The 25,642-nt window shown below is 53.8% G+C and overlaps 2 protein-coding genes across 2 annotated transcripts; one reads left to right on the forward strand and one right to left on the reverse strand.

Moving 5' to 3' along the window:
* The first annotated feature begins 34 nt into the window (after positions 1–34).
* AHSA1 (activator of HSP90 ATPase activity 1) lies at positions 35–7,725 on the forward strand. Its single transcript, XM_044231655.1, has 9 exons — positions 35–211; positions 1,540–1,730; positions 3,421–3,503; positions 3,905–4,022; positions 5,121–5,209; positions 6,005–6,133; positions 6,607–6,708; positions 7,178–7,229; positions 7,332–7,725. Exons 1-9 carry the CDS (start codon positions 132–134, stop codon positions 7,502–7,504), a joined length of 1,017 nt encoding a protein of 338 aa, XP_044087590.1. The 5' UTR covers positions 35–131; the 3' UTR covers positions 7,505–7,725.
* A 5,120-nt stretch (positions 7,726–12,845) lies between these two features.
* On the reverse strand, positions 12,846–23,857 carry ISM2 (isthmin 2). Its single transcript, XM_044230328.1, has 3 exons — positions 23,732–23,857; positions 16,531–16,897; positions 12,846–13,384 (listed from the first exon to the last, which is right to left on the reverse strand). The coding sequence occupies exons 1-3, from the start codon at positions 23,855–23,857 to the stop codon at positions 12,867–12,869; spliced, it is 1,011 nt and encodes a 336-aa protein (XP_044086263.1). The 3' UTR covers positions 12,846–12,866.
* Between the last annotated feature and the right edge of the window lie 1,785 nt (positions 23,858–25,642).

Here is a 25,642-nt window from a genome sequence, read left to right on the forward strand (position 1 = left end):
GGAAAAGCAAGCCAGGAGGTTCTGCGGCCGCTTCTAGTAGTTTCCAGGCGCTGCCGGCGGCTGGAACCAGGCGGTCCTGAGGCTGTGGCTGTGGCTGCTCGGGAGTTGGTGGCGGAGCGACAGGAGAGCCGATGGCCAAGTGGGGTGAGGGTGACCCACGCTGGATCGTGGAGGAACGGGCGGACGCCACCAACGTCAACAACTGGCACTGGTGAGGGCCAGCGGGCCAGGCCGCGGGAGCGCTCGGCCCGGCCGGGGTTGCGGGTCCCTGGAACCTCGGTCGGAACAAAGCTAGGGTCCGGGGCAGCCCTGCCGGGAGATGGGGCGGGATTCTTATTCTGGCAGGGATCCCTAGTCCCAGGTCACTCCACACACCACCACCTGCCTCTGTTTCGGTGTTTGGAGGGCGAGGGGGCGACGGGGAGGGCTGCACCCAGAGGAGGGGTTCCGGAGATGCGAGCACATAACCTCCTAGCCGATGCATGCAGCCTCATGCCGATGCATGCAGCCACACGTGGCCGGAGGAACCAGCGAGACCCACACTGCCGTGGATTGTGTGGGGGAGATGCTGGGTTAGGGTCGGGGCTGCGGGTTTGGAATTGCTCTTCTGCGGTTTATGGGTGAGATTCGGAGTCAGCCGTAGGGGACCGCTGCCTAAGTCTAGAGGGCAAAGGTTTGGAACGTGTTCTGCGGGTGCCGAGAGCTCAGTGATGCTGAAGATGCCGTGGCCTCTCACCCGGAACTATTCATTTGGTTGTGTTGTAACTCCCGGGACTGCCCCTGGTTGCCCGGCAATCGTGGTTTTATAACGTAACCACTTTTCAAAGCCTCTTCTCCTTTATGAAATTAAAAGTACTATTTTCTTATCTGTTCAGTGCACTGAACTTTGTTCACACTGTCTTTACTGTATTTTTACTTTGTTGCAGTTCTTTTGGCTCCTAGCTTCTCGGTTTCTCTACTAGTTAGTACCTCGGGAGAAAGAATGATTTTTCTTCTTTATATCTCAGCCTGCCGGCGTTTGATCTAATTTTTGTGTTTTGAAGCCCTGACTTACATTGTTTTCATGGCCGTCTAGAGGACACAAAATGTTTAGGGGATTTTGAGCACAGCTTGAATTTGACAGGTCAGAACACTGTGCTAATGAGGTCAAGATGATCAGTTTATTACTTCCTGGACTTGTTAGCTAAATACTGCATTCTGTGGCCCACTCTTGTACTCCTGACCTCAGCAGGATGGTCACAGTTTTCCATTTGGTCAAACGGGGGCGCCATGTTTTAAGTGTCAGATACTGACCCTAGCACCATCATGCTGAGAAAGGAAAGCATAATTTTCCATTTGACTTGCAACCATTCCACACAGCTGTTGTCTTTATTGACAGTATGGGATTCCTTGCCTTCCTAAATGGGTGGATGTCCTGGAGTGGGATTGATCTTTTCAAACTTCTTGCCAGACCTCTTTGAGCCTTGGATTCTCTTGCACAGAGCAAGCATGTGTCTTTTCATGCGGCTCCTGGTCCATAGCTTTATGTCTGTTTTGCAGGACAGAAAGGGATGCTTCAAATTGGTCCACGGATAAGCTGAAAACCCTGTTCCTGGCAGTGCGGGTGCAAAATGAGGAAGGCAGATGTGAGGTGACGGAAGTGAATAAGCTTGATGGAGAGGCATCCATTAACAATCGCAAAGGCAAACTGATTTTCTTTTATGAGTGGAGCATCAAACTAAACTGGACAGGTAAGTCTATGCCAGGCTGTTGGGATAAACGTTAAGCACATTTTGGTTGACCTCTTTCGGAGCCAGGGAGAACAGTTGGGGGAAGTTAGGAACTCTGCCAGGGAGATGGTGCTGCTTTGGAGTCCATAGCAGTCAGTCCTGGGTGCCAGAATTTCTCTGCTGCTTTGGGACACTAAACGTATTTCCTTTCTGGGGGAAAGTGGGGGATGTGTCTCACAAGTCCCCACCTGTGAGGTGGTTGGGCCACTGAATCTTTGGGCCACATAAGTTAGGACAGTTTACATAAGGTCCTATTTCTCAGACTGGCTTTTATCTCTTGGGTGGTTGATTTAAAGATGGGAAGGGTGATTCTTTTAGTCTTTATCTTTTCTTTCTCCAGTGTGAATCTATCAGTTTCAACTACTGTGCTGATGAAGTTTGTGGGTGACTGTAATTTGGGGCCGTTTTATTTTCTCATTTATGTCCCTCCTGTGAAGATATTGGCAAAGAATTAAAGCCATATGTGTGCCCCACCTAGATGATCCCGATAGTTGGGAGGCTGAATTTTAAAAGGCAGTAAAGCTAAAGGAGTACATGTAGGGGCAAAGCTTAAAATAGATTTCAGTTTCAATGAGCATTTCTCAAGTAAATGGTAATAAAGAGGGGGGAAAGTAAATCTATCTGTTTGTGACTTTCTACTACTGAAGTATTGTAGTCTGAAAGGACCCTTAGATGTCCTCTTGCCCAGTGCTCTTTGTATAGATTGAGACGCTGAGGTCGAGAGAAGTAAGATAAACGACTTGCTGGTTAATTTTGAATCTGCTATAACGTCACCCATGTGTTCTAGAGATTACCATACTGTGTAAAATTGCTCAACCAAAACCACAGGGCTTATAGGGAAGATAGGGTTAGGGTTAGGGACAGGACACAACACCTAAAACCTTCATTGGTGACACGTTTTTTTAAACGTAGGAATGTAAAAAATGATAGCACAGCTCTACACGTTAGATGGGAAGAAATATATTAAAAATACAGTAAACATGTTGCTTTACATTGACAAAGACCTGAAGTTCACTTGTGAGAGTGGGCATCAGAAGGTTTACAGCAGGCGGGTTATAGTGAATTGGTGGAAGGAGGGTCAGCTGAAATCAGAGGGGGCATGACGACACCAGCGTGGGTGGCCTGGCTTGTAAGACATGGGCCCCTGAGGTTGCTAGTAGATGAGTATTTGGAAAGTGTGTGTCTTGTGTATTCCTGTGCAGATTCTTTCAGCCGGGTGTGGTTTTGTGTGTTCACCTAGTGTTTCTTACGAAGAAGTCCTGTATTAGCAAGCATGAAATTCATGCTGTGATCAGATTGTCCCCTAATATGTCAGTCGCATTGGAGCAAACTTCTATTTTCAGAACAAGCATCTTAGCAGAACTGACCGCCTTGATCGTTGACCCGAATGCTCCCTGGCAGAATTCACGCTAGCACCACATCCGTATAGCTCCCAGTCCCATACAGGAATACCACGGTTGATCTCAACAGATTTAATGAGGAAAGACATTTCTTCTGAGGAAGTGGGGGGAGGGTTGATTGCATCTGGCATTCTCAGAATAAAGAGGGTCAGTTCGGTAGTTCAAAAGAAGCATAAACAGAGGAGTAGTTAGAACTCCAGAGCAGACTTTGCCTGCAGGAGAGACTAATGACCTGGCATTGCTTTTGACAGGTACCTCTAAGTCTGGAGTGCAGTACAAGGGACATGTGGAGATCCCCAATTTGTCTGATGAAAACAGTGTGGATGAAGTAGAGGTTTGTGCTTCCTAATTCCTCTTCTGAGTCTTCCACATCCTCCTTTCCCAGAGGAGAAAAATGACCTGGCATTCAAGATTAAAGCCCAGGCTGAGTCCCAGCATTCAGAACCTCAGTCTGCAGCTGATTTCCTAGGTCTGTGGGGCCACTGGGAGCTGCCAGCACAGCTCGGGCTCATTTAATTCCTCTGTTTTTAGCTAGTCACTTGGGTTCTGACTTAGCCACCGTGGCTTTGACAGAGAGAACCTGAGAAGGAACACTCATGGGGATTGGAAAAAATACCCCAGCCCTCACGCATTTCCTGGGGAAATGCCAGCAGTTCCCTGATTGCTCCGTACCCGCACTCCACGCTGTGGGTCTCCCGCACGTTATTTACCACCTACTTCTGATCTTTCACTCAGATTAGTGTGAGCCTTGCCAAAGATGAGCCTGACACAAATCTCGTGGCCTTAATGAAGGAAGAAGGGGTGAAACTTCTAAGAGAAGCAATGGGAATTTACATCAGCACCCTCAAAACAGGTATCCCCTGAGTAGTTCTCTATACCTTGAGGAGGTAGTGCCTCCCCAACCCCCGGCCATCAGACTGCTGATGAAGGGGCCTGACAGTCCTTTCTTTGCCAAATGAATAAAGATTTGGGGGGAGGGGGCTTATTCATCTCAGAGTCCGTCTATAACCTCAATAAGGGGAGAGATCTAGAGATGGGTTGTCCAATATATTGACTGTTGAGCTCTTAAAATGTGGCTAGTCCAAATGGAGTTGTGCCCTGAGTATAAAATACAGTGGGTTTTGAAAGCCTGGTACCCAAAAAAAGAATGTGAATGATCAATAGCTTTTTTTATATTGATAACCTTGAAATGATAATTTGGATAGCAGAGGACTGGGTTAAATATACTGTCAAAATTAATTTCACTCGTTTTAATGCTGTAATGTGGCTACTGGCAAATGTAAAATTCTGTGTGAGGCTGACCTTGTATTTCTGTTGGACAGTGCTGACCTAGACTTGGCATCCCCAGACTCGCTGCTTGAGCACAGTTCTGGACTGTCTTTGATATGCATTCTCCAGGGACCCATGGGGGTCATTAGGCAGCAGTTAGCTCTCCCCCTTAGAATTTCAGTTCTGCCCGTATGTTCTGATTTTGATGTTGGAGTACGTAGCGTGGCTGTCCAAGGGAACCAGCGTAGAAGGTCACACCTCTTTTGGTGGGAACACGTGCTCTGGTGCGGTGACTAGTTGTGGCTGCTCTCCAGAGGTAGGCAGAGCGGAGAAGGGGGACTGAATCTGCATCTGTGGGCATCTTGCCCTCCTCTTGAAGTCACTGCAAGTGCCGCTGCATTCATTCACTCCTATCCGTGATAGACCTCATCTGCATTTAACAAGTATGATGCTTCTAGTGGAATCGGGTTCAAAACAACCCTAGTTAACATTATGTATTCTACAGCTTATGCTCAGATGCCTGTCTCGCATAGACCAAAGGGAAAGGCATGAAGTAGATAGGCTCTTTCTCTGTTGTTACCTCATTCTGGGGTAAGGTGTCCATGTTTGTCAAACTCTAAAGAAGCCCCAGATCTCATCTACTAAGAAATAACTTCCAGGAGTGGGGGTTTTATCTTTTCAGAGTTCACACAGGGCATGATCTTGCCTACGATGAACGGAGAGGCAGTAGACTCAACCGGGCGGCCAGCACTGAAAACTGAGGAGCGCAAGGTACATGTATTTCCATATGCTTTTCTCTCTGACCTTAACCTCCAAGCCAGAGTGGCATATGATCTGCCCATGGTGCTTTTCACAGAGTCCGCAGTATGTAGTTGTTTTGTTCCTCTTTAACCTGGTTTTTATTCATTTAGAGCAGACCCCTAGAGCAGATGGAAGCTATCGGGGGCTTCCGAGTCTCCTGACTGCATTTAATACAAGTTAGGTGGTTATGAACACAGGGTAGCATTTACCTTTTATATGGCTTTGGTATTCCTTCCAGTTGGGGTGCTGCTCTGTCCTACTTTGACACTGGAGGTCTGAAGGTACCGGGGTTAGATCCCTACATTCACCTGTCAGGAAAGGATCGATTTCACATTTGCAGGGTGAGCACGTATTTTTGTGGAGGCGGACCTGTGCGGCTCACGCTCAGCACTTGGTCTGCTGCCCTTCGTCAGCACGGTGAAGGGAATCCCAGAGGGGAGGTGGCTGCTTCCAGCTATTTAAGCACAGACTTTTTCTTTGAGAATTACACTGAAATACCTCATGATTTGCCACATCCTTTGGTCAGTGGGGTTTTCAGTGAGTATCTCTCCTCCTTCACCCGGGATGGTGTTTTCAGTGGGAATCGACGTTCTGGGCAAGCCCCTCTTCTGACTGAACCATCCATACACATTCCCTCCAAGCCCCTGGGGTACTTAGCACCAGAGGCAGAGACGTCTGTGAGGATGAGTAACAGGCCTGTCCTGGAAGCTGTGTTCCTGCAGGTTTCCCCATCCCTCTAAACCTTTCTCACTGCCGCCTCCACAGGCTAAGTCTGCTCCTTCAAAAACCCAGGCCAGACCTGTTGGTGTCAAAATCCCCACTTGTAAGATCACCCTTAGAGAAACCTTCCTGACCTCACCAGAGGAGCTCTATAGAGTCTTTACCACCCAAGAGGTAAGTATAATCCTGTCCTTCAGGCCTCAGGGCATCTGCTGTTCTGGGTGACTTGGGTTGTGGGCACGTCCCCTCTGTGTGCAAAGCAGGTCCTGGAAAGCAGAGCTCTGAGGTTTTCCTCCTACAGGCGGAGGCAAAGGAAAGACCCTTCTGTTCAGCCTACTCAGCAAAGTGGACATGCCTTCTTTTTCCTCCCATGTACTAGTTTTGGGTGGTGTGAGTGGGCACCACTGGATGCATTCTTGTTAGGAAAGGGAACGGATCTGAAGGAATGGCATCCTGGATTCACAAAGCATTATTCAAGCCAAAGCCTTGAGTAGTGGCTGTTCCTTTGTAGTGGAACAGAATAGAACCTGGTCATTGGGCAAAGTGGTGCCTTTGGAAATGAGAGCTGAGGCGTGCAGGTGTCAGCTGCCTTGGTCCCTGGGTCCCACTGAGAGGGACATCGTCTTCCACCTACTTTGTTTCCACAGCTCGTTCAGGCCTTTACCCATGCTCCCGCAATGCTGGAAGCAGACAAAGGTGGGAAGTTTCACCTGGTAGATGGCAACGTCTCTGGGGAGTTCACTGATCTGGTGAGTGCCTGCTAGCCCCAGACCCAGGATGTAGTCTCTGGTGAGAGAAATACATCGTTCCCTTCTTTCTTCAGCTCTGTAGGTAAAATTTAATCTCTCCAGTTTGCGAAGACTTATTTTTGATTTCCAAAAGAATGTTGTAGTTAAATTTCCTTGCTTTCCTCTGATTTTTTTCCTTAGTGGAGTAAAATTAGTTCTTCTTGAAATGTTCCTTTGTGGAAGAGGGGTCATACATATCGGTGGGCGGTGGCTTTCCATGTGTAGCACTGAACTGTCCCCTGGGCACGGCTGACCCAACTGTACTTCAGCGTAAGGGGAAAAGTGGGGCTGGCATTGGGGCAGAAGCCGCCAACTCCATGGTTGTCCACTTTGTGCCCAAGTGGTAGAATCACATGGATGATAGACTCCGGATGAAAGGATCGGGGACATGGGAGTCCACAGCTCAGAGTGATCTCTTCGGTTATTTTAGGTCCCTGAGAAACTGATTGTGATGAAATGGAGGTTTAAATCTTGGCCAGAAGGTAAGTATACGGATTTGCCCTTGGCTGTTATCCCTGGAACTCGTTCTTTTCCCCTCATCTCAAGTCCTGGTGGAAACCCTGGATCCTCTCTGCCTTCCCCAGGGCACTTTGCCACCATCACCTTGACCTTCCTGGACAAGAACGGAGAGACTGAGCTGTGCATGGAAGGCAGAGGCGTGCCGGCCCCCGAGGAGGAGAGGACGCGGCAGGGCTGGCAGCGGTACTACTTCGAGGGCATCAAACAGACCTTCGGCTACGGCGCGCGCTTGTTTTAGGCCTGGCGACGGGAGGGCTCTCTGCCCCCTCGGCCCAGCCCTCTCCTGACTAGGGCGTGGGACTCCCAGGATTGCACCATCCCAACCACTAACTTGGGGCTGGGGCCCCTTCCCTCCACGTATAGCTGGGGTTTGTGCATGTTTTCTGCTGGGTGGGATCAGAGGGGGATTTCTCTTTTATGTGTACATACGCTAAATAAACGTAATTTAAAAAACGCGCACATCTGGCATCTTCTGTTGATGGGGTGGCTTGTACTCGTGAGTCCCCTAGAAGACACTGAGTTAAAGGAGGGAAAAAACAGGTTTTGTTTACATTCTGGCTGAGGGTAGAGGCATAAAGGAAGGCTGCTGCTTCCTGCACTCCTCTCTGCGGACTGGTACAAAGGGGCTGCTCTCCTCACGGTCGGAAGACAGGGCCGGGGGTGGTGCTCTGGGGTGGACAGTGCCCAGAAACCTTACTGCTGGTGGAGGTGGCATCCTGGGTTCCCCTCTCCGTGTGGCCTCTGAAATCCTCTTGCAGGAACAGATGAGCACTGGGTGCTGCTGTGAGATGTGGAAAGCTGCCCACAGTGGCTGAACAGAGCGGGCCTCAGGTTCACGGCTCCTGCTTCCCGAGCAGTCACTAGGTACCAGACGCTGTGGAAGCCCCGTGCACACCTCGCTTAACCTCCATCATAGCCGTGGGGAAGAGATACTATCAGCATTTTCTGTTGCCTAAGAATCCAGATCTTGCGTTTCTTCAGTAATACCCAAGACTGGCAATGGCCATTTAGTAGAGGTGAGACTGGGATCAAAGACTAACCTGCAGAGCCGGTGCTTGAGTCTACACCACTGGCTGCTGCCTTGCCACTGGGTTCACCATGCCCCGCCCCCCAGACAGCTGCTGGTGTGTCAGGCATCCCTCCTGGAAGGCCTGTTACTTCTCCCAGAAAGAGTAAGACACAAATGTTCTTGCTAATCCCGGGTTCCGCTACGCAAGTTTACAGAGCACTGACCAAGTGGCGGGGATGTATGCAAATGGGATTCCAGCTGCCACGTGGCAAGAGAAGCAACTTTCCCCCACCCCCAGATGGGAGGGTCACTGTCCTGGACCAGCCAGGCCCTGGCGTCCGGCATCCCTCCGGACTCTAACCCAGACACTGACCCCCTGCAGGCACAGCTATTTCCTTCAACTATTTTTGTCTCTTTTTTATTAGGTGGCAGCGAGGCCTGCGGGCTAATCCTAACACCGTGACTTGGCCACAACATTGTAGTCAAAGCAGAAAACTAGTACCCATGGGGATCATTTAGACCCCCGAAAGCCACTCTGGGCTTGAATTACCCAAACAATGGTGGACTGAACTAATTAGCATCTAGTCTGGCTTTAGATCTGCCTCCTGGGGGCCAAAAAGATGCCTTTTAGTAAAAAGCCTGGACGGTAGCTTGACTCAAACCTAGGGGCCCCTCCTAACAGACTCCTGCTCCTCACACAGAAGAGTAACAAAACAGGAGCCCTTTCATACCTGGCTTGGGAGTTAACCAAGTCTAGATTTCTTGAAAAAATCTGAAGCAGAGATCACAAAGTCCTTAATAAAACCCAAAACATCGGGCAGATCACCTGTCCCATAACACATTCAGTGACAGTTCACATCCCCAGTGCTGACGACGGCCGTTAAGAGTTTTTACCACCGCCATTTTCCTGATAGCATTTTTGGGACTAAAAAGCAGAATAACAGAGCTAAAAAAACAACTGCGGACTTGACTGCACTTGTGTTAAGTTGTGCTCCTTCCTACAAATGGGACACATTTTCTCACCTGGATAATGGGTACAGGAAGCACCTTATCAGAGCATTCGAGAGAACACATACAGAAACACTGGCACTTAGCAGCATCTGGCAAATGTCCCCTACCAACGGCTGGACTCCAGAGCCCAAGCATCTTCCCTGGGGCTAGAATTATTTTGAAAAGCTAGTTAATTGGCCAAATTGTGAATCATAGGCCAAGGACTCACCTCACTCAGAATCACCGGGGGGGAACCTGTTAAAGTCAGCAAATTTTATGGACTCCGCCCCTAATTGATTCTGACTCAGTGTGGGGTGTAGCCCATGAACCTAAGAGTTTAATAAATACCGCAGGCGATACTGGGGTCAAGATGCAATTTGAGAAGCATTCCAACCTGTTAAGAAAATCTAACTGTAATGGAGGAGCCTACAGAAGCATATTTTGTGACTAAGAGGACAAAGGCTGCTGAACCGTTCTGTCTTCCAACAAACAAGGGAAGTCAGCAGGATCAAGAAGGGTTCATAGCACCAGTTGTTTTAAACCCTGGTAAGAATTCAATCTGACTGGTCTTGCCTAACCTAGGACCCTTTAGAAGATACACCGGAGGGAAACTGGGCAAAACCATCCTGGAGACTGGGCAGTGGCAATGTTAACGCTGGCTGCATGGCCACAGAGGGCTCCCGGTGTTTGGGACAGGAAAAACAGTGAGTCAAGACAGTGACCTCGCCAACACTGGACCCAAACAGGGCGGGGGGTCGCGTGGATTCTCCTGGGCCAGGTACCAGTCACACCAAATCCTCCCTTGGGCAAGGTCAGCGACCTCCCCATCACTGTTTCTCCACACACCTGTGTCCTGGGCCCTCAGCCCCCTGCACAGCCCCTCCTTCTCCTTTGTAGTTTGAATAAACATCATTTTATAGCTGACTGGCTCTCCAGCCCCTTCAAGGCTCCTTTCCGACCGCCTTTATCTTCCGTCAGCCGTGGCCTGACATGATAGCAATTCCACCTGCCACTTGGATTACAGATCAAAAACATGGCCGGCTAAATTCAGTTTGGGTAACAGACAAGCATTAGATACAGATTAAATTTACACAATGTGTTTAAGTGTCAAGGTAAGTTATATCAGAAAGGAGGAGAATTAGCAGATTCCTATGGAAACAGACTCTGGGATGTTCTTATCTTCTTACTTAAGAATTTCTGCTGCAGCACCTGGGTGGTTCAGTGGGTTAAAGCCTCTGCCTTCGGCTCAGGTCATGATCCCCGGGTCCTGGGATCAAGCCCCGCATAGGGCTCTCTGCTCAGCGGGGTACCTGCTTCCCTTCCTCTCTCTCTGCCTGCCTCTCTGCCTACTTGTGATCTCTGTCTGTCAAATAAATAAAATCTTTTTTTTTTTTAAGATTTTTTCTTTATTTTTCTGACAGAGATCACAAGTAGGCAGAGAGGCAGGCAGAGAGAGGAGGAAGCAGGCTCCCTGCAGAGCAGAGAGCCCGATGCGGGCCTCGACCCCAGGACCCTGGGATCATGACCTGAGCCGAAGGCAGAGGCTTAACCCACTGAGCCACCCAGGCGCCCCCCTTTTTTTTTTTTTTTAATTTCTGCCAGGGTGTCTGGGTGGTTCAGTTGTTTGAGTGGCAGTTCTTGATTTCAGCTCTGGTCATGATCTCAGGGTCCTGGGATTGAGCCCCCTGTCGGGCTCCCTGCTCAGCCTGGAGTCTTGCTCGGGATTCTCTCTCCCTCTCTCTCTGTTCCTCTCCCTGTTTTCTCTCTCACTCTCTCTCTCTCAAATAAGTAAGTAAGTTTCTGCTAAAAGATAACAAAAACATTCCTGTGCTAATATCACGCTGATTGCCCCAGCCGAGAGAAAGGGAACGAACTTGGATCCCCTCTGGCGACCTGAGATCCGGCCCTTGCTGCCCCTGTAATATTTTAGTCTCACCACAGTGTTTTTAGACTGTAGTCCAGGACCAGACTAATAAACTTACCTCTAGGTGTGGTGGTTATGGAAACATCTGGTTCTCTGAGTGTCTCCAGGTGATGGCTGGGCACACCTTGTCTCATTCTCCTTCCTGATGTGTCTCTGTGCAGTGACAGTGCAGTGTCTGTTACGGGTAGCAACCAAGGCAGAGTGCAGGTCCACTTCCGTCATCTTACAACTGTAATCCTTTGGGCAACTCTGGGCCCAGCAGCAAACCACTTCCTCTGGAGTGCATGCCATTTATCTCTGACTCACAAGTCCTCCTGTCCCCAGGAACTAGCAAACGTGCCCCTGAGGTCCGGCCAGCTCTCCCGCCTGCCAGGCAACACTGTAGAAGTGTGGGATGATTCACACCTACATCCAACCTCTGCACTCCAGGAGCTCTACCCACCCAACTGGGTCAAGCAGTCGCAAACCCCACCACGGCGGGCTTGGCTTGCGCCGCAAACAGGGTTCCCTACACCTCTGCGGAGGCTCCCAATTCCTCATCAGACAGAATTTGAAAATAAAGCGCTTTATTGCGGAGGATCACGAAGAGCTTCAGGGCAGCTGTCTGGGGATGGAGGTCCCCAGCTTTTGGAGCTTCTGTGAACAGGACAGTTGGGACTTCATCACTTCAACTCCACAGACCGGAAGTACGGTTCAGGGGCGGGGGTGAGGGGCAGGAGAAGCACAAGGAGAGCTAGGATTGCCAGTCAGGCGCCTCTCTTCCCAGCCCTGAACTCGGTGCCTCGATAACATCAGCTCGGAGCATGAAGTGGGCCGTGATGGGGCCGTTTCCACCACAGAACTGGCCCAGACCTGGGCTTCCCTGCTGCCAACCCAGTCCAGAGAACCGGTTTCCCAGTTCACCGTGGGGCACATCCTCTTGAACTCGTCCTGAGCCTAGCCCAAGATGCACCATCTCCCAGGCCTGCACGTGCCCACCTACAACCTGGACAGGACAGACATGCTAGACAAAGAGAGGGCCCTGAATAGGTTGACCTGTTCCCCGCCTGGAGCCATCCCTTGCCTTGGCCGCCTCAACCTTTCTGTCCACACTGGGCCCCGCAGATTGACTTCAGCCCTCCACCCAAGGTGTCCCTCAAAGGGAAGCTTGGAGCCTAGATTATCCTGCAAGGGGCACGCTCCTGGTCTGTGGTGGCTCCCAGCAGGGCTGGGGCAAGAGGGCCTCATGCAGCCACCCAGAGTAAGGAGGGGGCTACTGACTAGGCTGGCTGCCAGCCTGAGTAGCACCTCAGGACCTGGACTTTCTGCCACCCGGCCGGGGAATCATTGTGTGCTGGGGAGCCCGGCCCTTACCTGTGCACAGAGCCCAGCTCAGGGGGAGAGGGGACAAAGTGCATGGCCAGGCTGGGACAGGCCTCCCAGCAGGCAGGGGAGGGCAACGCCCCACCCCCACCCCCTCCGCCAGACTCCCGCTTCCTCAGGTACATCCTTCGACGTCGGGGAGTGAGCTCCATCCCTTGCCCTGGCCCCTGTACACCCCTCAGCCTTGTGCCCAACCCCCCATCGACCCCAGGGGTGCCAACCTGTCTGGGGTTCTCCGGCGCCTACCCAGGGGTGCGGGCAGAGGGCCGGGGTCTGCAGAGGCGGGTTCTCGGGCACAGCCCCCCCACGCCCCCGTCAGTACTCCTTGGCCTCCTGCAACTGGGCCAAGTACTCTTCCTCGGGCGGGTTGTCCGCGCAGGCCCGGCCGTTGTTGGGGGGCCGCACGGTGTGGTAGCGGCTCCAGTCGCCCTTGCAGAGGATCCAGGGCTGCGTGTCGAGCTTGAAGTGCAGCTCGGGCGAGAAGTCGGTGCTGATGAGGTCGGGGGCGCCGGCGCCCTTGCCCCGGGTCAGCAGCCGGTTGTCCGCGTCGTAGCAGCAGTGTTGCGCGGCCAGGGTGCTGCTCTCGCCCGACAGCATGGAGCGGAGGCAGAAGCGCGCCGTGGGCTGGTACACGTCCAGGTGCTCCCGCGGGCCGCTCGCGTCCTTCCAGCGGAAGCTGCGGCCGCGGCGCTCGTCCTGCAGGCTCACGGTGCTCGACGCGGCCTCCAGCGGGTACGAGCAGGGGCAGCTGGGCAGATCCTGCAGCACCAGACGCATGTACTTGGCCAGGAAGTCGCTCTTGCAGTTCAGCCACCTCTCGCAGCTGTCCCCCTCTGCAGGAGGGAGGGGAGCCGGTCACCGAGAGGGCGTTGATCAAGGGAAGGCCGCCCACCAGACCTGGGTGCACCCACCGACCACTAGGGCACCACCGACCACTCCTCCCTCGTGCGCACGCCCCTCCCCTGTGGGCACGCCCCTCCCCCTGTGGGCACCGCCCCTCCTCCCGTGGGCACTCCCCCACCCTGACCTCCCCTGTGGACAGAGAAGGGCTACCGCACGGCCCCCTCCCCAGGAAACCTGAAGCCAGAGGCCACAGCTCAAAACGATTTTGGCCAAGGGGCTGTCCCTCTACGTGCTGGGTGGTAGGAAGGATCTGGGGTCTTGGGGAAAAAACTGGGAGGTGCTGGGGGCAGGCACCACTGTTTTAAGCACTTGGTAAGAAAGTGTTCTGCTGTCTTCACCATTGGTCCGTTCTCGTTCTTACCTCCACCAGCTTCAGGCTTACCCTGCCTCTCTGCGCCCCCTCTGTCTAGGTTGCCTCCTCTCTTCTCTTTCCCTTGAGAATGTGGCCACACAGAAAACATGGCTCCTTCCTCTTTGCTCCAGAATGTGGGGGCAGGCCCTGCCACGTAGTGCTCAAGCTGGCCTTGTGTCTCTCCTCCTAAGGCCCGAGCTCCCTGAGGGCAGATCCCCGGCCCCGCACAGCACCAGGCACACCCCACCGGCTCAGGGAGCCCCACAGTAGTGAGCATGGGCCCCACCTGCAAGGGGCCTGTCGGCAGCTGCCACCCTCCTTGTGGGGTGCAAGGGACCCCAAGAGATGCAGATGTAGAATGTTCTCGTAAAAACAGCCTGTTCCCCTACACTGCTGGAAGGAGCAGTTCAGGAGTTCTGGTCCCTGCCCTGTTTCTGACAGCACCCCTTCCCACACAGAGCCTGCCTGGGAGCCCCCAGAGTGACCGAGAGTGGAAGCCAGAATATCCCATCCCATCCCACAGCCAGGCAGAATATGCCCCCCCAGGGCAACCTCCAAGTTCTGTGGCTCCCATCAGGACCTTCTTCCCAGCAGGAATGTCAGGCTGGGGAAGGTCAATGGCCTGGCTAGGGGAACTGAGAAAGGCCGAGGTCCCTTTGCCGGATAGGGTCATCTTCCAGCTGGAACGAGTATCCTGCCTCCATGGATGGAGGTGAGATTCCTGTCTGCAGTGATGCTCGACACTCCTGGAAAGCTTCTCCCCAAACCCCTGGGAGCAGGGCCTAGCTCCCCACTGACCTGGGCCGAGCATGTCTGGGGCATTGTGGGCCGGGCGCTGCCACCCCTCACTGGGGAAGCCCAAGGACTCTTTGTCCTCGGTGCCTTTGGGAGGAGAGGCGGCCAGGCTGGTGGGACCCTGGGGCACCTCCGTGCTCCCTGTGGGGGAGGCCCAGCCCTCACTAGGCTCTCAGTGCCCACAGCACCCAGGTTAGGCCTGGGCCGAGGCCAGACCACTGCGTCTCTGAGCCCCCTGCCTCCCTTCTCCAGGCCCCGTCCTCAGACAAGGCGTCTGTGCCCAGGGGATCACTAGTGTGTAAGCAGCTGCCTCTGCCGGCCCCGGCCCTGGGGCTCGTATCACCATGACAAGGGGGCAGGCAGTAGGCTCAGGACCTGGTGGTGGTACAGGCACGGCTGCAGGGCCAAATCCTCCTCTGGCTGGGAGACCAGGGCCTCCACTACTCTGGACGCTCCGAGTCCGAGTCAAGGCAAGGAGCCAGGGGTGAATGAGCACCAGGGGAGCACCAGGGCCCATCACCAAAACACACCCCTTCCTCGGGAGCACGCTGCTCTTGCCAGGGTTCCCGGCCTAAGGGACGAAGCAAGGGCTGGATTCCAGCCCCCACCGGTCCCTCAGCTGGGTACCCCCATAGAGCAGACCTCTGTGCAAACCACGTCCGTCAGAACCACAGCTGACAAGATCACCCCGGAACTGGGATATTTTTATTTTAATTTTTAAAGCTATTTTTTATTTATTTGACAGAGAGAGAGGGGTCACAATTAGGCAGAGAAAGAGGGGGAAGCAGGCTCCCTGCTTAGCAGAGAGCCCAATGCAGGGCTCGATCCTAGGACCCTGGGATCATGACCTGAGCCGAAGGCAGAGCCTTTAACCCACTGAGCCACCCAGGTGCCCCCTGGCACTGGGATATTAAGGAAGATCCTGACTTCCCACGCTGGGGACCCGCCTTGGTCTGAGGAACCCGACGTCCACCAAGACAGGCTGTGCAGGGCTGGGACCCGGGGGCGGGGGGGGGGGTGTCTCTGTGGAACCCCCAGAGTCCTGACATAATACTGACAAAACTCGCTTTCTCCTCACTTCCCAGGCAGGTCTGAGCAGGCGGGCACCAGGAGCTGAAGGACAATTCATGGAAGATGAGCTGGAAAGCCTGAAGTTTCTGCCAGTTTACATTATTTTGGTCTTAGTTCTCAGCACGGCACCTCCCTCCAAGGACCAAATGCCAGGGCTCCGGGGAGAATGGCTGCGGCGGTGCATGAAATAGGTCTGCACCCAGGGAAGCCCGGACTGAAGCATAAAACATAAAAACGGCCATTATGGAGGTCTGGCCAGGGCTGAGGGGGCATTTTCTGGATGGCCTGGGCTGTTAGGTGGTTTTCTGATAAAAACAGCCACTATTTAGTTTACTACATGCAGGCACTTTAAGTGTATTAACTCACTTAATACCCTCTACACCCAGTCTTACTTAGTGAGGGCTGTGTCATTCTCCATTTTAGAGAGGAAGGAAAAGAGGCACAGAGAGGTTAAGTAACTTGCGCAAGGTCACTCAGCTGGAAAGCGGCAGAGCCAGGATGCAAACCGCACAGTCTGAAACTGAAGTCAGTTGTGAGTGGTGGGGTTTAAAATGTTTCCCAACATTGGGAACTGTTGGCAACTGACAGATATGAATATATATAAAATCACAAATGTCCGCTTTGCTGAGGGGGGCTTAGGGCTGTTGTGGAGGTCAAATGTTTGGGAAAAAAAGAAAACCCAAATTTTGCCAGCTACGGGTAATGTTGCTATTTAGGGGAGGATGGTGTTTGTACAGGCCTAGCTCCTGGTATCCTCCGCGGCCCCTGCTAGGGAAGCTCTCAGGCCTCTCTCTAGCCCCGTTTCCACTCAGGACCTCCAGAAGCCACAGCTGGGAATGCCAAGATGGGGGTGCTCACCATAGCCGTCCGGCTCCTTGAAGGTCCAGTTCCCAGGGTCCAGCCAGCCCTGCTCCTGGCTGCCTGTGGTCCCACTGAACCCAGGCTCCTCCTCGTCATACTCTTGGTAATCACTGGCCTCCTGGTCCTCACTCTCGCCGAACTCTGCAGGGTAATCCTCCTCCTCCTCTTTGTCTTCTTCCCCTGGGGCTCCGCCCTTGAGATCGGTCTTCCCCTCCTTGTCCTCCAGGATGCCCCAGAACTGGGGCCAGAAGAGCTCCTTGACAGGGAGCCAGCTCGAGGCCCCCTGGGGCCAGTGACTGCCAGGCTCTGCCAGGAGGTCCATCTCCACCTGGGCCTGGGGCTCCTCTACCACCTCAACGGTCACCTGCAGAGGGACAGATACAGGCAGGCGGGTAAAGGAGAGCTCAGAGCAAGACACCAAGGATAGGACGGATGACAATAGGGGCAGAGGTCCTCCCTTCCCTCCAAACCAGCTCATTTTCTTCACCAAACTTCCTGGCCTCCCAGGGCACATGGGGTCACAATTTAAGACTCAGCTGTGCATCGGAATCCCCTGGGTATCAAATCCCCAACCCAACCCTAGACCTGTGTTTAACTACCTGACATGGGGCCAGGCACGGCGGCTTTAACATTGTGCCAGGATAGAGACCTACTCTTAAAGATGCTCTGGCTGGTGGGGTGCCTGGGTGGCTCCGTGGGTTAAAGCCTCTGCCTTGGGTTCAGGTCATGATCCCAGGGTCCTGGGATCGAGCCCCGCATCGGGCTCTCTGCTCAGCCTCTCTGCCTGCCCCTCTGACTAGTTGTGATCTCTGTCTATCAAATAAGTAAATAAAATCTTAAAAAAAAAAAAAGATGCACTGGCTGGGAATTATGGCTCCAGTGGCCTGTGGGCGCCCAGCCCAGCCATAGGGGCTGCTAACACCCTGGGGGCTCACTGTGGGACTGGAAAATAACCGCAAAGATAGCAAACTCCCATAGTGTCTCTGGTTGGGGAAGTTTGGGGAGGGGGACAAAAGGGGAGCAAAGGGTGTTCCCTCACTCACCCCATGGTGGACAGGAAATAAGGAACATGAAATCATTTATGTGAAAGGGAACTTTGAAAGCATTATTTTTGGCTATTATAGAATAATTTGAGAGGCACCTTGGTGGCTCAGTGGGTTGTCTGCCTTCGGTTCAGGTCATGATCCCAGGATCCTGGGACTGAGCCCTGCATAGGCTGGTGGGGGGAGGGGGAGGCAGGCTGTGGGCCTCCCTGCTGAGCCTGCTTCTCCCTCTCCTTCTGCTTCCCCCTCCCTCTCTTGGTGTGTGCTCTGTCTCTAAAATAAATAAATAAATAAATTAATTAATTATTATTTTTTTAAAAGTTAGATTCTATGCTTTTTTGTGGACTTTTTTTTTAATATAAAGGTTTTATATTTATTTGAGAGAGAGTGAGAGAGCATGAGAGGGGAGAATGTCCGAGGGAGGAGCAGACTCCCCATGGAGCTGGGAGCCCGACGCAGGACTCAATGCTGGGACTCCAGGATTGTGACCTGGGCTGAAGGCAGTCACTTAATCAACTGAGCCACCCAGGTGCCCTCTCTTTTGATGGAAGTGTTTTGCAAACTGTAGATGCTGCACAAAATGCAGAACTACTACGGTCAGGGGGGCGCCTGGGTGGCTCAGTGAGTTAAGCCTCTGCCTTCAGCTCAGGTCATGATCCCAGGGTCCTAGGATCGAGCCCCGCATCGGGCTCTCTGCTCCGCGGGGAGCCTGCTTCCCTTCCTCTCTCTCTGCCTGCCTCTCTGCCTATTTGTGATCTCTGTCTGTCAAATAAATAAATAAAATATTAAAAAGAATTTCTGGCTGCTTAGGTCTAAATCCCCAGATAGCCTGACTTCTGACCTTGGGGACCATGACAGGGACGTAACCTCTATGAGCATCCTTATCTGTAAAATGGGGACTAGTGATGGGAAAGAGCTGGTTCCCAGCAGGTGCTCAGAAGGTGCATTTCCAGGCTCTTCAATCTCTCCACTCCCTGGTGCACAGGTGGACCTGATGATGACAAAGGCCACAGAAAGCCCCGGCTAAACATCCCAGCCACACGGGCCACCCTTCTCGAGCTGCTCCCGGGCCTCCTGCCCCGTGTTTCAGACCCAGGAAACCCCAGGAGTGGAGTGGAGTGGAGTGGAGGAGTAGAGGGCGGACACCCGTCTTAGTTCGGGTTTCTTCAGAAGCCAAACCTGACACAAAAATTCAAGGGCAAGTCGTTCCTTTGGAAGGTGATCCCAGGAGACAGGAGCAGGGAGTCGGGGCGTGAGTCCGGCATGGGAAGCAACTAATTCAGAAATGCTCCCTCAGGTTAGTGACCACGGTGACAAGTGGAACTCAGTCCCATCGGGTGCCTCAGCTGCTCCCCCCCGGAGTGGGGAGCTGGGCTGCGTACCGACCAGCCCCGCCAGTCACTGGTTGAGGGATCCCGGAGGGAGGAGAGGGTTTGCTCGCCGGGCGCCTCAGGCTGGCCGTGACAGCTCAGAGCAGGCCCTAGCGGCAGTGACAGCCGTCTGGCCGCCAGACACTGGCAACTGGAGGAAAGGCCAGGGCCCGGCCCTGCAAGTGCTGGTCCTGCTGTTGCAGCGGGGATGTGGTCCCCGCAGAAGAACGCAGGCAAGAGGGGACCACGGCCTGGGAGTGAAGAGCGCAGGCCCAGAGGAGGGAGCCTGTGGGCCTGGGCCCCCATCCCACATACGGCTGGGGAGCTCGGTCAGCACCTCCGTCCCGGGCGTCCTCCAGCCAGGTGCCTGGCATCAAGGACTGGATTGCAGGAGCCGGGGCACCAAGAAGCACATACTTTCCTGCAGGCTGGCTTTCCTTGGTTGGGGTGTGCCCCACTTCCTAGCCTGGTCCCTGAGTGAGTGTGACCCCAGCATATGTGTGATGCCATATGTGTGATGCTCAGACAGCACATCTTCCCTCCCGGGCCTGGGCTAGGCCCTTGATGTGCCTTCTGTCACCCCAGTTAGACTGCAGGCAAGACTTTTTGTCTGCTTTGTTCCTGCTGTAGCCTGTGCCTAGTGCAGTGCCTGGTACACAGGAGGAGCTCAATAAATCACTGCCTAGCTGCATGAACACGAGCAACCCAGAGGAGTGACTGTGACTCTCTCCGTGTGACTGAGGAGCCTACGGGAGTCTCAGACCGGGCCAGGGACTGACGTGAGGTCGCCGAGGTTACAGCACTGGAGCTCGGGTTCAAACGCAGCTCTGTCTGACCTCCGCGCCCGTGCCTCGGTGCCCACACACGTGTGTGGACACGCACTCACGACTACCCCCTTGCACAACCACCTCTGTATTCACGGAGCCCTCCCATTTTTGCCATCTCGCTGGCAGCCAAACTGGGCAGTGACGGGTGGAGGGTGGAGACCACACGGCCTGGGTGCCAGTCCCAACTTGTACACCTATGAGCTGTGTGACTTCGGGCGGGTTAACTTCATCTGCCTTAAATACTGCCTCCATAAATTAAGGAAACAGCAGTCTCTGTCTTGCATGGTTGTCGGGTTAGAACGAGGGCTGCCTCAAGCATGGACAATGTGCAGTGAGCCTCACCTAGAGGTGGTGACAGATGGTGTCGAGAGAGGGAGGACCCCTCTTGCCAGGCCCTGCCAGCTCTTTACATCTTAGCTGGTCTGAAGTCCCCAGCACCACTCCCTATGCAAAAACTCTGGCGAGGGGGGTGATCCCATGGCCTGAATTCTGAGGCTCAGCACATTTAAGAACACCTGTCCTATCCCACAGGACCAGCTTCCCCATCTGCTACCCTTGCACGGGGAGTTTCACACAGGCACAAATACCCAAGTCCATGCTTTGGGGCAATGGTGTCAACATCTATTGGATCTAATGGAGGGGTCCCCCCATTCTCTCTCTCTCTCTCTCTCTCACACACACACACACACACACACACACACACGCATTCTATTCTTCCTTTTCTCCCTCAACCAGCTTTCCAGTAGTTCCAAACTCTGAGCTGGAAGAATGGTCAGGAGGGAGAGCAATGGTCAAAGTCAAGGTCCAAGGAGGTAACCAGCTGCTGGGGGAGGCTGAGGGCGAAGCCACAGGCTTGGCATCACACATAGGCTGGGGTCACACTCACTCAGGGACCAGGCTAGGAAGTGGGGCACACCCCAACCAAGGAAAGCCAACCTGAAGGAAAGTAAGTGCTTCTTGGTGCCCCGGCTCCTGCAATCCAGTCCTTGATGTCAGGCACCTGGCTGGAGGACACCCAGGACGGAAGTGCTGACCGAGCTCCCCAGCCATATGTGGGACGGGGGCCCAGGCCCACAGGCTCCCTCCTCTGGGCCTGCGCTCTTCACTCTCAGGCCGTCGTCCCCTCCTGCCTGCGGTTCTTCGGTTCTTCTGCGGGGACCACATCCCCGCTGCAACAGCAGGACTGCCTGCAGCTCCGCCCAGGGGGGACCCTGCCTGCGGGGCAGTCCTTGCAGCCTGGAGAAGCTGTCCTCCCTCTCTCCTCTCCTCCTAGTTCTCATCTCCATCACCCTCCTGTGACCCCCAAGTCCTCAACTCTGTTTCCCCCACCCCCAGGTCTTCCCTTGGCTGCCCAGGAGGTGGTGGGTGCCAGGGCAAGGTGTCCAGGGGTCCCACAGTTGAGCCAAGCTGGGTTGCAATCCCGGCTCCCCACTTACTAGCTGCAGAACTGTGGGTTAGTGATTAGACCCACTGTCCGTCTCCTTAACCCTAAAATGAGGAAAACAAGGCAAGGAACGCAAGAAGCTAGGCACAGTGGCTGTGTGGGTGGTGGTGTGAGCTGAGCTAGAGCAGAAGACACCCAAGGGAGAGAGCTCTGCTGTTCCTTGCTCTCCTAGCCCCCAACAAATCCTTGTAACGACGATGCCACACACGTGAGCCATGCTTTCTCACCTAGCAGGCTAGCCACCAGAACGGGCTCTCTTACTCCCATTTGACTGTGAGGATAAACCGAGGCTCAGCAACAGGCCTGCCCAGAGAGAGGGTGGCACGTTTTGTTCCTGATGCTGATGATTTCGAGACTTTTCAAGACTTCCCATGAGCAGGCTAAAGGTCCCTGGATTAGCTCTTGAAATGACAGCCCTGGCTCCCAAGCTCTGTTAGGCTTACCGGCTCTGTGCCTTGAATTTTCCCTCTGGAAAATGGGAATAACACCCATGTCAGCATGGCGTGACAATGAAATAACAGCCCATAAAGCACTTCGCACGGACTCTGCAAGGCCCACAGAAGGCTCGCATCCCCTCAGTCATCCTATACCTTTAGATCTGGGGTGGGGGTGGGGTATGTTCTTCAGCTGCTTCTTTAAAGTCTTTGGAGCTGTCAGTTATTCCTGTCATAATCACTTGTGGCCCTAGAACACCAATCTGCCTTATCTCAGTGGGATTTCTTAGCTAACGCCTTGATATAGAACAGCTTTAATACATATTACACAGACTTCTGAGGCAGTGTTTGAGCTAGACGGGATCCCGGAGAAGCCTCAGTCCCTTATTTCAAATAGGAGATCATGGGTGAGTCATACATGAGTTAATGACCCACTGGGACCAGAACCCCAGGCCCTGGGCTCCAAGCTCTGTTTTTCCTTTGTGGCACTAATTTTCTCTAACATGCTTTTGAGGATTCTGACAGGCCCTATTCTAGGGCTGGGGATAGGACTTTGGCTCTGAAATAACTCATTCTCTAGGCTAGTCTTAGGGGAAGATATGGCAAACATATAAAAAAGAATTCTTACAATAAAAAACCATAAGTACTAAAATAGAAAATGCCAAATGAGTAGGAAAAAAACAAGTCAATTAATTGTAGGACCACTGTCATCTCTAGGAGGTGGCACTGGCCAGAGGCTGTTCAGTTCCTCCAGATTTGTCTACAGCAGTGGTTGCCAACAGAGGTGGCCGGGGGAGGGGTGTCCCTCAGGAAACACTGGGCAATGTCTGGCTCTGTCCAGGAGTGGGTGCTGTAGATATCTAGTGGGTCAAGGCCAGGGATGCTGCTAACATGCTACAGTGAACAACAAAGAATTATACAACTCAAAATGGCAGGAGTGTGGACGTTGAGGGGCTCTGGTCTATAAGATGTACTCTCAACAAGGGGCAAAAATTGGAAGTTGGAGGCAAAAAGTCTTGGATATTACAATGGTTTGTAACATACCAAAGTGCCATAGTACATAAACAGTATATTTACAGTATTAAAATTTCAGAGGAAAAGGCACTTTGGAGGAAAAATATCTAAAAGTCTCCTTAGGAGGGCAGCATTGAAAAAAAGGCAGATAAACACCAGTCCATAGAGACCCCAAGTACAGGCCAGGCCCTTGCTTCCCACCGGCCTCTGGAGGGCCTCAGCATCCTGGGCACTACTGGCCCCCAAGCTGTGGTACCTCTCACCGTCTAGTCTCCCCGACCCGGCTGGGTGTCTCTCGGTGTCCTCATACGGAAAATGGGAAGAACTACTCTGTCCTCCTCCTCCTCAAATAATATCTACATGGGAGGAGCCCAGAACCCCTGCCACACCAGCCTGCATATCCCGGAATAAATCTGGAGAGTTTTGACCCCATGGGGATGAGCGCCCACTGCAGTTCACGGAGGAATGGCTGGACCGCTGGCCCCAGGTGCAAAGAGGCAAGTTTTGGCAGACCGTATTCCTCTCCACGTCTAAACCACCCTTTTCCAACTCGCTCCTGTTTTCAGTCTCATCCCCAGAGCGCACGCACAGGCGCTCAGAAAGTGCCCTCCGCCCGTCAGGTCTTAGCGACCTCTTCTGCTCTTTCAAGCACATAGTAATACCAAGGACCCTGGCTGATCTTACTCCCCTGCAAGTTGAAAGACTCCACTCCCTGCCTCTTCTCATCTCAGTTCACACCCAAAGAGAATAAAATCCTTTGCAGGTCTGATCTGAGGATGCACTGGCCAGTAACTCGGCGCCGCGTTCCCCTCCCATCGTTCCAGCTCCTCTCGGAGCGCTCCCCTGGATGGGGGTCTGCAGGAGAGGTTCGCTCAGGGCGACGCAGCCGCGGGCGGGAGAGGCCAGGCTGTCCCACGGGGTCCGGGTTCCCACGCTCAGCCCTGCAGTGGAGTCTCTCCCCCGCTGGCCCGCCGCCCGGCCCGGCTCCCGCAGGTCCCGCGCACCTGGCCCCCGCCCCGCGCCCGCCCTCGGAGGTCGCCGCTCGCGCCCCGGCCCCGCCGCTCACCTCCGCCAGCCTCGAGGGGCTCCGGGACCGCGGCCTCCTCTGGGGGAGCGCCCGGCTCGCGGCCAGCAGCGCCACCAGCAGCACCAGGCCGAGGAGGAGCCCCGCGCGGTCGGACAGCCCAGGCATGGTCTCGCTCCCCGCGCAGCTCCGCACCGTCCCTCCGCGCCTCGCGAGCGTCTCCCGCGCGTCCGTCCCTTCGCGCCCCGCCTCTCCTCCTGCTGGTGGAGCGGGAGCGCGCAGATCGCAGGAGCGCGGTGGTGCCGCGCTTTTCTCGGGTCAGCGCCCGGGACCTCCGCGGCCGTTCCCACCAGGGCGGCTCCTCGGCGCACGTGGACAGTCTCGGCGGGCGGGAGACTCCCTTTGGTCTTGCCGCCTCCTGCCCTTCGTACCCGTCGCTGTTGCCGCCCTAGCCCCAGGCGAATTCCTGGCGGGGGGACGTCGCGGCGGGCCAGACGGTCGGCTCGCTCCAGCCCCGCGCGGCCGCTCGTGCGGGTCGCCCACCGGCGGGCGCGCCGACGGCACAGGGACACGCGGACCGCCTGGGCCGGGGGTGCGGCGACGCGCCGAAGCCCCGCGCGGGCGCCCTCAGCTCTTGGGCAGGTGTTTATTTACACCCCGAGGTCGGTTTGCTCGGGGAGGAAGGCCAGGAAGTCTTTCCCCCAAGGTTTCCCAGCTCCTCTGCTGGAGGAGCCACCCAGAGAAACACCTGCCGCAGTGCGCCCCATGTCCTCAGGATGTTCTCAGAGCGCTTCGAAAACCCAGAGAGACTTGAGACTCAAATGTGAGGATAAGTCCCAGAAGGACAGCCAGCAGCTAGACACGTCTGAGGTCGTGGTCAGAAGATGGTGCCATGCTACTGGATGTCACCTAGTTTAATCCCGGATAAAACAATGGGATCACCACTCCCTCTATCGACATTCGTGCGTGTTTCCTCACCTGTAGGGTACGCTGGTCATGAAATGAAAAGATCAGGAACTTCTAGGGGCAATGACAATTCTTGTGGCATGTGGGGTCTATGAGGGAATGTAAGCACAGTGACACAAGGTGGGACAGGTCAGTGAGGAGCTGTCAGAAGACACTAGGAAGATGGCCACCCCGGGGCCACAAAGGCTGCCTGGTTTCAAGGTGGGGATAACAGATCCTGGGGGTGCTGGGGAGGAGGGCCAGGAAACCCGCCATTGGGGTAAAACTTGGGATCTGAGATTAGCCAAAGTAAAACTCGTAGGGGCCCCGGGCACAATCTCATCCCCAAAGCTCATGCACAGGCGCTCAGAAAGTGCCCTCCGCCCGTCAGGTCTTAGCGACCTCTTTTGTGAAACCACTCCTGTCTGCAACAGCACAGCCCAGGACTCCGCAGCGATTTCAATAGTGCGTCCAGAGTTTACAACACGGGTTTGGAGTTTGCCACAGGGTTTTGAATCCTGCCTCTACCATTTACTAAGAAGTTACTATTGGGCAAGGTCTTGGACCTCTTGGTGCTTTTCTCACTTATAAAAGTGTGTGTTTTGTGGGTGGGGGAGTACCTACCTCACAGATGCAAATAATCTATTTCAAAGATTTTCTTTAGGATGAAGTTGCCATTTTTTGGTCCAAGGGGTCAAATATTGGCAATTTCATGTGGTTCAACCTAGTAAGATGCTTGGAACACAGTAAACACTCAAATGTTAGCCAAAAGAAACTGGCCTTTGAGCACCTTCTACACCATATGGCTCTTTCTAGACGAAAGGTGAGGCTACCTGGTTCTTTAGTTTTTTAAGATTTCTTTTTCACACACAACCTATTTTCTTTTCATCAAATTTCCACCCCTTCCACCAGATCAAAGTCAGGCTCAAGTTCATTCGTTTGGATGGGCCTACCTCTGAGTCAGGCACTACAGCTGTATCCCAAACCCCTTTCCCCTCTTTACCTGGA

The sequence above is a fragment of the Neovison vison genome, chromosome 13, assembly GCF_020171115.1.
Source record: "Neovison vison isolate M4711 chromosome 13, ASM_NN_V1, whole genome shotgun sequence".
Classification (NCBI taxonomy): Eukaryota; Metazoa; Chordata; class Mammalia; order Carnivora; family Mustelidae; genus Neogale; species Neogale vison.

Coding starts and splice junctions, on each gene's coding strand:
- ISM2 (XM_044230328.1), bottom strand. CDS start 23,857: ATGCCTGGGCTGTCCGACCGCGCGGGGCTCCTCCTCGGCCTGGTGCTG. Junction 16,898..23,731: donor GCCCCTCGAGGCTGGCGGAG/GTGAGCGGCGGG, acceptor GTCCCTCTGCAG/GTGACCGTTGAGGTGGTAGA. Junction 13,385..16,530: donor CAAGGAGCCGGACGGCTATG/GTGAGCACCCCC, acceptor TCCCTCCTGCAG/AGGGGGACAGCTGCGAGAGG.
- AHSA1 (XM_044231655.1), top strand. CDS start 132: ATGGCCAAGTGGGGTGAGGGTGACCCACGCTGGATCGTGGAGGAACGG. Junction 4,023..5,120: donor CATCAGCACCCTCAAAACAG/GTATCCCCTGAG, acceptor TTATCTTTTCAG/AGTTCACACAGGGCATGATC. Junction 6,709..7,177: donor CTGGGGAGTTCACTGATCTG/GTGAGTGCCTGC, acceptor CGGTTATTTTAG/GTCCCTGAGAAACTGATTGT.